The sequence below is a fragment of the Molothrus aeneus genome, chromosome Z (genome assembly GCF_037042795.1).
Source record: "Molothrus aeneus isolate 106 chromosome Z, BPBGC_Maene_1.0, whole genome shotgun sequence".
NCBI classification, from domain to species: domain Eukaryota; kingdom Metazoa; phylum Chordata; class Aves; order Passeriformes; family Icteridae; genus Molothrus; species Molothrus aeneus.
The window spans coordinates 31609889-31622353 of NC_089680.1; the positions used below are offsets into that span (position 1 = coordinate 31609889).

Here is a 12465-nt window from a genome sequence, read left to right on the forward strand (position 1 = left end):
GGAGTGCACAAGTTTCCGAAGTTTGTCCATGGCACGTGCCACTGCACTGGGGAGCGCCACCGCTTTCTCGGGGATTTTGGTACAGCGGACAGGGCCGCAGAGCCGGGCAATGAATCACTTTTGGGTTGCCCTGTGTTTGCAGAGCAGTTTACTGAACACATGCAATAAAAGCAAGCTTGGACGTCATCTCCTTTATTCGAAGTAGATCAACTGTAAGGGGCTTTTCTGAACCAGCGTGATCTTTCAGCTGTGAGTAATGCAGGCATTTCATCTGGCCTTGGAACTGTTCCCGTAAGGCAGTCGGACTGCAAATTCGGCAAACTTAGCTTAGAATAATTCCTTGAACATAACCCTTTGTTCCGGCGCTCCCGACCTCTCACCCCGGCCTCGCCCGCCACCGCTTCCCGTGTCCCAGCCGGGCGCGGGGGCTGCTGCGGGGCTCTGTGTCCCGTGGGACCGCGGCCGCTGCCCCTGCGCCTTCTCCTCCCCTTCCTTCCCTCTCTCTCTTCCCTCCCCTCCCCTCCCGCGCCGCCGCGCCCCGGAGCGCAGCCCCCTCCCTGCGGCAGCAGCGAGTCCCGGTGCGGCTCTTCGACAGCCCCAGCCTGCTGAGGTTCGCCCGCACGGACGGACGGACGGACGGAGGGAGTGCGGGAAGGAAGGCGCGGCCATGCGGCCCCGGGCGCTGCTGTGCGCCCTGGCGCTGCTGTGCTGCCCGCCGGCCCGGCCAGGTGGGTGCGCGGGGCGGGGGCCGGGCCCGGGGCTGGCGGCGGGGCCCGCTGGGTGCCCGCAGCGCGGGGAGTGACCGGAGCGGGTCCGAGCGCACGGCACCGTGTGCCCGCACCAGCCGGGCCGTGCGGCTCCCGCCTGGGAGCTCCAGTGCGAGTTCGGGCCGAGTTTTCTTGGGCTCTTTGTGCTCACAGCCGCGGCGAGGAGAGGCTGTTGCGGGTGGTGAGTGAGGCCGTAGCTAAGGAGGGCGGCAGGCAGCAGCAGGTGGTGGTGGAACGGACCTGGTCGGCGAGACTTGCTGCTGGATTCTCTTAACCTTTCATTAACAGCGTAAGAGGGAGTGCCAGCTGAATTTCTAGGCGGTGCAAACTTCGGATGATCTGCCAAGCACAAAACAGTTCAGAATATGCACCCCGAGTAGATAGATGATTTCCATGGATATTTCAGGGTTATTCACTAATAGTAACATCAGTACCCTAACTGGTGAGCCCATGGCTCCGTCCCGCTCAGAGCTTGTTAGACGATGGAGATGCTGAGGAAAGGAAGGTGAGAGAAGACATACATGCATGTAACCTCACATCTTATGGCAGAGGCACAGCACTACAAAGGATTGTGCATTTAGAGATTAGCACAAGGTTTTTTTGCTATTATTGTTTTGCTTGATTCAGTTTAAGATTTCTTTCAATCAGCTAGTGATGATAGTGCTGCTGTAGAAATAACTTAGTCCCTCGAGATGGCCTGCAGTAAAGCCTCAGGTCCTACATACATGAAAGGGCTGATTGGATGAGCAGCTAAGGGGAAATTTCAGAGCATAACATACTTTGACTACTGAGCTAAACTGAAAGGGGATAGACCTAGTGTTTGTAAGTATGCTGGGAGGGAAGCATCAGAGAGGGTAAATAATTTTTGCTAGACAACTTTTTGGCACAAGGACAAGTGGGAAGGAAGCTGTCAAGATCATGTTCATATGGGGAGTCTAAAGAAAATATCTTTTTAAGAGAAGGAGGTGCTGGCTTGTTATTAACATAACAAACTTTACATGTTAATGCTAGACAAAAATTTCACTGTTGGTAGTATTCTTCCAGTTACTTCATGCACAACAAAACAAACAAAACCCAATCGTCTGAATATGTCTTCTGCTCTTCTTGTTTTCATTGCCATTGCAATAATATAATTTCCCCACTGTCCTAGATAACCTGTTTTTACCACAATGTACTTTGTTCCTGTTGCCCATGCACTGTTGTATTCCGAGATCTGCTCTGGCCTTGACCTGCAACTTCTCTCCTGCTTTTCCCTCATCCTTCACTGTGCATAGTTACCACATTACTGACCTGTGCTGTTCCTTTGGGTAGGTGAAAAAGCACTAGTTTGGCAGTAGGTTCGTGTCAAGTGCCCACAAACTATCTGACCAGTGCTGTTGAGCTGACTAAGGTCTGAACTCACCTGGACTTCCCTGCCTTGGGACACTGCTGGCAAAATAGAGTGATTATATTGGTTGAAGCCAGCATATGTGGTTAAAGACATGAGAAAGGAGAGCAAAACAGAGCAGACACCCAGTTGCAAGAAAACAACTTGCAAGTAAATGTGTTCAGATCGCTACTACAACAGTTGTGTAATCTAATAATGAATTCTGTATAAATGGAGATGTGAACGCATAAACAATTCAGTTTTATTTTTATAAAAGCAAATAACTATCATCACTCCTACAAGACTGTGTCTTATTTTGTAATTAATGTGTCTGGCATGCACTTCAGAGCCTGCCTTCATATGCCTAATTTATGGGCTACTGAGTAATTTAGATTCTAGATGCTTATCACTTGGGGTTATATAAAGAGGAGATAAAAGAAACCTATTCGTTATATGCAGCTGTCACCAGTAATGCCCATAAATCAGTATTATTTGTTGTCCAGCAGCACATAGGGAACATATTTGATTGGCTTGTGTAGGAGCCTATTCTCTAGTCTCTCACATCACAAAGATATCCCTTGGGATGTGAAGTCTGCTGGTTTATAACATCCTGTCCATACTCATGGGCCTACAGAAATATTTTTCAAGTTTCTTCTGGATCTTAAGATTGGTCAAAGCTGTTGTATTTTCTTTCACAGAGTGGGATGCAGAGTAGTCCTTTGCATATGAAAATAGACATGAAAAGAAATTATAAATATCTCTGTATTTTAAAAAAATGTCAGGGTAAACAGCATATGTGTATAGTTCATACACATATGCTGATGAACAATATGTAATAATTGATAGAAAATAGCACATTGTGGAGTGTTAAAATTAAACAATCACAAACTTGCTGAGCTTTCTATGTAATTTCTCTATGTCCTTGTTGGAGAACTGATGAAAAAACTCCAGGGAATAAAAGAAGACTTTGGGCAACTTGAGTGTCATACTGATTCTATGTAATTTTTGCCTCTTGAAGTACTTGTTGGAGGCAAAGACTCTGCTTATTATTCAGTGTCCTGAGTACACACACTTCAAGGATAAAACCTCACCGCTTTATCCTGCTGTTGATTTGTTCATAGTTTACTAGTCTTGTTCTTTCATAGCTGGTTAAATTTTATAGATATTTTGATAGAGCAGTTATTCTCATTGCTGATATGACAGAGTTCCTATATGTTACAAAAATAAAAATCAACCAAGCTTGACTTCTTCTAAAGGATTGGATGGCAGCCTAGAAAAATAAGATGACCTTCTGAACATTTGTAATCATTATACAAGCTTTACTTGTGTTTTTCTAACAGATTTTTTTAATTATTAAAAAATAATTAAGCTGTAGTGAAATATGTTTTAGACAAATGATATCTGTAGCTTGAAAACAGCTAGAAAAGAATAATTTCACAGATTCTGGTGTAGTTGTAGCTATTTTCTGTAGAGCTACTGTATATTGGCAGTTGTGTACTAACCCAGTTTAAACGTAATGCCTCTTTCCTGTTCTGGCCTTTTTGTTTGCTATGAAGGTTCATTACAATCTTTTGAAATTATATGACTTTATTTCATCCTGTTCCCTTCTGTGAATAAATCTCTATCTTCAGCTTTTTCATGTAAACACTGACAGAAAAAGAATACAAAACCTCAGGGCAGTATCTGTCTGCCTTTCTGTTTCAGAGAGTATGGAGTGCATACTGTTTTTTCTAGAATTACACTGTGTCATACTAGCAGCTTGGTAAAGGATAGGAACTGATACATGGCTGTCAAGCTTTCAAATTAAATTTAGTTTCATCAAGAAAATTTAAGTCACCATTCTTTATATTGTCAAGTGGCACCGAAATAGCAAGTGTGATGCCTTATTACATTTTTCCACAAAGCTGGCTTGCAAGTAGTACCTCATGTCATCTTAAGTTCAAAATGGGGACATGGACTGAGAACAGGAGTCAGCATGGAGGTGATGTTGACAGAATGAAGGTTGAGTTCAACTCTGAACTTAGAAAGCCTCTGCTTATACAAAGAACACATAGTTTTCACCGAAATATTCCAGATAATTTTAAAGAAACTTGAATTATTTATACTTTTTTTTGTTCTGATGTATTGTAATAGGATTTTACTTTTAAAAAATTTCTGTAATGGAGTAAAAGTGACTCTAAATCCCTTCATCTAATAAACTTGTAAATAAGATGTCTCCAAGAATTCAGGATATAATTAAAATTATTAGCAATGTTCAGTTAATTATAAGCAATAGCTAATACAATGGCTGGTAGTCAGTGAAAGGTACTTGTCCCAGTCATAGCATTTTTTTCTTGTAGCATATTTTTGTACTATTCTCAGTTAGGAGTTAGTAAGGAGAGTTAGGGTCAGGTTATCACCCAGAGCACCCACACTAAGAGACTTAACCTCAGTCATTAAGGGTCAGTGACTGTGATTAAGTTGGTTTGCTGGTTCTCAAAAGTGTGAAACTGCAGCACTGCTCAGGTCCTTCAAAGCTGAGGGATACTGGGATGAGAGAGGTGCTGGTGTCTCAGTTACCATCTCATACAGTGGTGGTCTTGGCAACACAGTTCCTAACTCCAGGCTTTCCTCTCTCAAGTCTGTTAATATTTGTGTTCCCAAAAACATGCATTCCTCACATGGAACCATGTCACCTCTTTCTTTGGTTCTCCACACTGTTCTACAGTGGTGGAGAAAGCAAGATGGATATGTCAACCTTTGGGGGACTAAAATTATCATTATCTTCTCTTTCAATAGTTTTTTGGTTTGAAAATACTCATAGAATTAAAAGTCTTAAATTTATAAAACTTGCGTGTACTGGAGATACAGTAGGTATAGTTGACAGATTTTTCCTCACTTTTACTGATGTCTTTACCATGGAGTCAAGCTTCCAGGTGTAAGAAATATGGGGAGAGGAGGTTGTTTATTCAAGTATAGTTATAATGCTCCCCAAAAGAGATGAAGACCAGTGCTGTCATTTGTGACATATTTCTATTGCAATGATCATTAAATATAGGAAACTCCTAACTCTTTGATGTCAGCCACAGGCTGAAGTTAGAGGTGTCATACAAAAGGACTTGTGCTGCAGCTTGGCTGCAAAGCTAGGAGCTGACCCTTTGAGCCATGCAGCTGCTTGGACTAAGTGTATAATGTGTTAAAGATTAAGGACCTATAGTTCTGCCGTTGTTCTCTTTAAAAAGACAGAATAGACCCTAGTATAAATGTGTTTAGTGCCCTTCTGTGCAATCACCAAATCTCAAGTACTTCTAGCATTTCTGTTTCAAACTACATCATTCTTACTACAGTTTCTGTAATGAGCTCCCAGCATCTTTTTTTCTGATCAGCAGAGGTTGCAATCTAGTCACTTTGCATATGAAAACTGTTCTCTCCAACACTTCCCTTTTGTCTCTCTGCCCCTAGAATGCTGCTGTGACACAGCATGGTACATAAAGCACAGCCACTCTAAATAAAATCACCAAATTGCCTTACCAGTCCTCTGATCTCTCCCCCACATTCAAGTTTGAATTTCACAAAAATCCATGCCGGGTAGGGCCCTTCTGCCACTGCCTGTGCACAAAGGGAGGTAACTCCTGCTTAAAGATGGAGCCATTTTTCTCTTTGCCATCTGCTTCCTTCAGATATTTTGCCAAAAAAAAATGGTTTCAATTACTATAGAACAAATAATTGCTTCTAACAAGCAGGATCTTACACAGGTGAATCATGTACTTTCAACTCACAGATGTGAGCTAAGACACCCTCATTTTTGTTTTAATTATCAAAGATCCAACAAAGGATCAATTGCACAGGCAAACAGGTGACTGGTTACTTGGGTAGTTGTAATTTTCTCACTTCTGTCTACCCACAGTACACTTGAATTACTCTATGCCAAAGCAGATTAAGCCAAAACTGAAAATTACAGTCTTAGAAAGTATTTCTCCATACAAACAACTTTGCTGAAATAATGCCTAAATAGTTCTTTTGATTGATTGGTTGTTTTTTTCTTTTTTACATAAATAACCCCCTGCCAGACAGTTAATGCTTCATGACACTGATTTCCTGGCTTGTTACATTCAAAAAGTAGATATAGCCTGTCAAGGCTTAGCTATGAAAGCATGCTGCAGAAGACTTCACTGTAGAGGGAACTGTAGGTTTCAGAAGTGCCCTGGGGGTATGGCAGACACATGCTGTCCTGCACACTGTGGGTTAGGGTAAGTAGAACTCGGGAAGTGTTTCAGTGCCATCTGTGGCTACCCATCTGTTACAAGCAAAAGGTTGATCCATATCTACCTTGAAAACTGCTCTGCCATCTCTCTTAATGGGGGCCTTCGAGTTGTGTAAGATGTTTCCAGAGCACACAGAAATATTTCCAAACCATGATGCTTTAGTTGCACTTTTACTTTTTGTGATTTTGGTGATGAGTACTTCTAGTACTTCTAGTGGGAATTTTGTGCATGAGCACTTATGCCAGCATCTCATTTCTTACAAAATGTGTGAAGGGTCTGGCCAAGACAGTTCAAGGCTGGCAGATTGCCTGTTGTGTTAAAGTTGCCCAAGGAGGGCATAGATTAGGTTGGATCCTTGAGCATAGCTAGAATCACTACTAATAAAAGCTTTCAAGCTAAGAGATGGGAAACAAAGAAGGACATCTTACCTAAATTTGTAGCAGGAGGAGCTAAAATAAAATGGGTGACCTGTGGGCAACCTGTGCTTTGAATCAGAAATTAACCTTATTATTTTGTTTACCTAATCTAATCTTAACTTTCCTTCTTGAAAGATGTTTTCACTTCCCCATACCATCTAAATATTGACTTATTAATCTTAATACTTTTTACTTTTCAGGCTTTCCAAATAACAGCAGCATACCACACATCATCAGAAGTTTTTCCATCCGTTTTTCTTCCAGTCCAGTGGCTGATCTTATTCCTGTTGACGGTGATACTGAAAATGACTTGGAAGTTGGATCAGGAGCCACCAATCAGACTGCATCATTTCTACCTGAACGACGAATGATGTCAGTTCAAACGGCAAGATACCTCACTAGTCCATGGCTGACTCGTTTTGTTCCTTCAGTTTACACCGTAGTGCTTGTGCTGAGTCTCCCTCTGAACATTACAGCGATACTCGTGTTTCTGAAAAAGATGAAAATCGAAAAGCCAGCTGTAATATACATGCTGAATTTGGCTCTTGCAGATGTTCTCTTTGTAAGTGTGCTTCCATTTAAGATTGTTTATCACTTTTCTGGAAATGACTGGGTTTTTGGGCCTCAGATGTGCCGTTTCATCACTGCTGCCTTCTTCTGCAACATGTACTGCTCAATAATGCTTATGACGAGCATAAGCGTCGATCGCTTCCTAGCCGTGGTGTACCCCATGCAGTCCCTGGGGTGGCGTACACTACCTCGTGCCTCACTGGTTTGTTTCATCATATGGCTTGTAGCAATAACCGGGGTTATACCTTTTCTCCTACGAGAGCAAACAATGGAAATACCCAGGTTAAATATAACGACATGCCACGATGTGCTGAGAGAATCCGAACTTCACAGCTATTACGTCCACTTCTTCTCTATCTTCTCTTCTGTGTTTTTCATAGTGCCATTTATAATTTCTACTGTCTGTTATGTGTGTATCATTCGCTGTCTTAGTTCTTCCACCATTGTTGCAAAGCAAAATAAGAAGACACGTGCCTTGCTCTTGTGTGTGGCTGTTTTTTCTGTTTTCGTTATTTGCTTTGGACCAACAAATGTTCTCCTCTTAATTCATTATATCCATTTTTCATATGACAACAGCTTAGAGTATCTCTACTTTGCCTATCTACTCTGTGTTTCTGTCAGCAGCATTAGCTGCTGCATTGACCCCTTTATTTACTACTATGCTTCTTCTCAGTATCAGAGACAATTTTTCAGTCTCTTCAATTGTAAAAAGACTTTTGATCCTAACATTAGTAATAGCAGTGGCCAGTTGATGTCTACCACTAGTACTAGAAGGGCTACATTGACTACTAATGTGAATAACAGTGTCTACAGGAAATTACTAGCAATGCATTGAGATAACCTGTCTTCAAATTGGTCAGTTTTACACAGTTACAGACAAAAAGAAGACTGTTATATCCAAGAAATGCAAAACCTTACACCAAGTTGTTGTATGATACATAGCTTTATGGATCCAATATAGTAATACACAATTCAAATTAAAAACTCTGTATGTGTGTGTGCATAGATACATATATATAAAGGTGTATAGTATATGTAAATATGTTAATGTAGAAAGGAAAAATAATTTCTTAATAATAATTGTTGAGTATTTTTCAAATAAACTTTTTTTTCAGACAAATCCTTTGCATTGTTCAGTTTATTGTAGAAATCCCGGTTTAGTATTTTGAACTATACCTATCAGGTTGAATAAATTATTATATATGGAATCACTCTATCCATCCAGTTGTTCCTGAAAAAAGTGAAAATACCTTTCCAGGCTTTTTTTTTTTCTCCTATATGTAATTTCTAGAATTATCTGTTAACTTACTTTCTTAGCATTATTATATATCTCTGGACACTGAAATTGTTCATTTTATGTTTTTACATATTCTACTTCAAAACAGTCTGTATGGTTTTCAGAATGTGAGGAACCAGAACCGAGCTATTGCTTGGTGCAGTGTGTGACATGGGAGATAATTTCCAGCAGCTGGAGCTAGCTTGTTTTTCGTTTTGCTACCATTAGTGTATGCTAGGCATTTCAGTTAGGAATGTGGTATTTTTGAGAATTAGTTTCAGAAAAATTTGTGAGATTTTGTTTCACAATAAGTTAATGGTTCTCCAAAAAATATATTGGAAAATCTCTATTTATCATCTTGTTATGCTGTTTCCAAATGTGCTTTCTTGCACGTGGTTAGTCATCAAACATATATTTAGGACTTGAAAATATCCTTTATCCCTGCTAGCATGGACATTTTTCACATTTTACACTGTGTCCATATCTACTGAAATGGCTGTGGTATTTAGCTAACCAATAGCTAACTTCATTCTGTGGAGCAGTCTTTTGCTACAAAGAACAGTAAAGCAAAAATAACAGAAATTTAGTTTTAGAAACAAGCATGTAGGTAATAGGACTGTACATGAAAATGGAAATCCAATTAAGTAGGAATTTGTTTATAGGATTTGCCACAAAAATCTGCCAAGAAGTACAGCAGTGGAAAAAAGGTGTCTTTAGTCCAGCACAAGTGATGCAAGACCTAATCTTCCTGCATATGGTGTGACAGTGAGAGACTTTCTAACTATGATCTCTTATTGGTTTGTGTCTGTTCCTTAATGGATTCAAGCATAGATTTTTGTTCTCAAGGTTTTGCCATTTTTAAGTACATAGAGTGAGAATGATACATCTATGTGGTTTGCAAGCCTAAGACTCCACAAATGGACATAAGTTACATTCTCATTTTGTTTAATATCACAGTAGGGATGGTCTTGTTTTTCAGCAAAATCCAAATCCATCTTGAAACCATCAGGACAGATTTGCTCTTTCCTGGCTGAAAAGAATTACCTCTGTGCTTCCTGGAGTTACAGCCTCGGGGACTGCTCTTTAGCCCATGTTGAGAGGAGGACTATGAAGATAATCAGAGGAATGGAACACCTCTCCTGTGAGGATAAGAGAGCTGGGGTTGTTCAGCCTGGAGAGGACTCGGGGTGACCTTACTTCAGCCTTTCAGTACCTGAAGGAAGTTGATAAGAAAGAGAGGGAGACTTACCAGGACCTTCAGGGATAGGATATGGCATAATGGCTTTAAACCAAAGGAGAGTAGATTTAGTTGCCCAGAGAAGTTCTGCATGCTCCATCCTTGGAAGTGTTCAAGCCAAGGTTGGATGGGGCTCCGAGAAACCTGGTCTAGTGGAAGTCTTGTGTGGAACCCACAGCAAGGGGTTGGAACTGGGTATCTGTAAGGTCCTTTCCAATCCAAGCCATTCTATGAATTGAAGATTCTATGAACTGCTGAGCATGGCCATGCAGAAAAGCAGAATGTGATAGCTTTTCAAAGAAACTGAACCAGGAAAGTACTGCAATTTAGACTGACATGCTTAAATTAACAGGAAAACCTAGCCATATCTTCATGCTTACTGCACCTTGAACTGCTAGCTGGGAAAGAAAATTAACAGCTTGTTTCAGGGGGAAGAGGAAGAAGTAAACATCTGACCAAGAGAAGTGAAACCATTTATGTATATGCTGTTTTACCCCTACCTTCCGCTCTTGAGTCTTTCCTTCATTTTTCTTCCATAATGTTGAATATAAAATGAATAATTTTCTATGTGAAGCAAGCTATAGAACCAGCTTGTGCTATATAACATTTGGAGACAAGGATGTGTCAGGCACTAAACATGCATAAGGAAGCTTGCTAATCTTCCAGTTATGCCAGCTGCATGTTGCAGCAATATTGATGGAGGAAGATTTGCAATCCACATGGTTTCTCTTGGTAGAATACCTCATATACCAGCAGTCACTGGTATAACTAATTTCACATGGGAGGATTTGCTTAATTTAGCAAGGCAAGGATTTTGCAGGGATTGGCATGTTCTCACTAGAAGCATTGTATGAGGTAATGCTGAGCATGCACCTGCCTTACAGCCTGCCACCTGCATGCAGCCTGACTCAGACAAAATATGGTCTGCTGGCTCTAAGTTCTACGTACCTTTTTAGGTGAACCCTAGCCAGAAATGCGAGCATGGCTGCAAAGTTTGTTAACAACGTTTTGCAACAGGCAAACTGCATCAGGTCATTGGATCTCTCCCCACTTTAGACAGAATCCAGAAGTGGAAAGAAAGTACGAGCCTGCCAGTAGATCATCAGTTATGGCTTTGCACTGGAGGTCTCCAAGAGCCAAGGGAAGAATGAGAAGGGTCTAATATGCTCAGTGCAATATTTAAATAAATTCCTGAATAAGGCCTTTTTTACGATCATTTTCATCTTTTTTGATCTAACCACAGTATAATCTTAAAAGATGCTGAGCAAATTTTAAAAAAAGAAATTAATGTAACCTCTAACATTAATGACCCAAATACAGGCTTTATCATTATATTTTGCAAGTGCTGGAAAAATGGTTTAGCCATTGCTAATACAGCTGCAGAGGATGAAAAATAACATGCTATAATCCAAGTCAACACTAGAGAGCATTAAAATAACTAGATATGGCTGTTGTAATTTGACTTGTTGGGGAGGAGACCACTAGAAGCCAGATCTGAGTATCATGCTGAACTGTAAAATACTGATTAGCCCTCTCAACCACTGTCTGTACTTGAAAAGGTGAAAAAATACTGGCATTTTGTTGAAAAAGTAAGTGGCTTTATTTTAAACAGAACCTGCAAAAAGGTTCAACAAAGTTTTGGGAAATATTTTTTTTATCTTTGTGCTACCAGCCTTACAGTAGTGGTGTCTGTAGCCTCTAAACAAGCATCTCTCCTCAAAAGCAGGGTCTGACATTTAAAACATGTCACAAAATGCATTGCACACAACATAGTCCCACCAAGGTCAGAGTTGATAACGTCAACCTACAATAAAAATCTGTCCTGCTCTTCCCTCACTAAAATAAAAATGAATGACATTGAGTCAAATTCTTCTTCGTTCCTTTATGGACCTGGGAAAGTCACTATTCTTGCCTTTGGATCATTTCACTTTTGTGTTAGGAACTTCGTGTCTTCACTATTTTTTTGTGCCACACTATAATGTACCAGAGCCAGCAATTCTTGGGAAGCTCCTATATATGTATTCTCATCCTCAGGGTTGGAGCAGCATGTGCCCAGGGCAGCAGTGAAGGTGGTGCCACAGCACTTGGGCTCAGGGCTCCCAGTTCACACTCCCATGGGGCTCACAGCCCACTGTCGCTGGCTTGCCATGTCTCTCACTTTGACTCCTGTACAGATGGCAGGCTTCTTTTACAGATGCTTTCCTCAGAAGAAATGGAAATTAATTGAATATACTTTTAGAGCCAGATTACCTCCTAAAAGTTTTAATCACTTTTGGCTCCTTATAATGCTCCTTTTTTCCCCCCTTTAGATATGTGTTTCAATAATGCAATTTTTTTTCTTACCAACTGGAAAGAGCATTCACTATCAACAGTACAGGAAGCAGGCTATGTTCCTAAAACCAAACTTTTCAAATTGCAGCCAGGCACCCAGGTGCATCTACTCCAGAGGGTCGGGAGCACTTAGACCCTGTATATCTGCCAGAAGGTGATATGGTGGACACAAGCCAGCAGTAACACTGATGGGAAATGATGATGCTGCTGAGCACTTCCTTGTTCATAGAATGGCACTTAATTGAAAACAGGCATCCA

At 40.9% G+C, this 12465-nt stretch overlaps 1 protein-coding gene across 1 annotated transcript; it reads left to right on the forward strand.

The window, feature by feature from the left end:
- The first annotated feature begins 582 nt into the window (after nt 1-582).
- Nucleotides 583-8477, forward strand: F2R (coagulation factor II thrombin receptor). Its single transcript, XM_066569327.1, has 2 exons — nt 583-728; nt 6994-8477. The coding sequence occupies exons 1-2, from the start codon at nt 668-670 to the stop codon at nt 8196-8198; spliced, it is 1266 nt and encodes a 421-aa protein (XP_066425424.1). The 5' UTR covers nt 583-667; the 3' UTR covers nt 8199-8477.
- The last annotated feature ends 3988 nt before the right edge of the window (nt 8478-12465 follow it).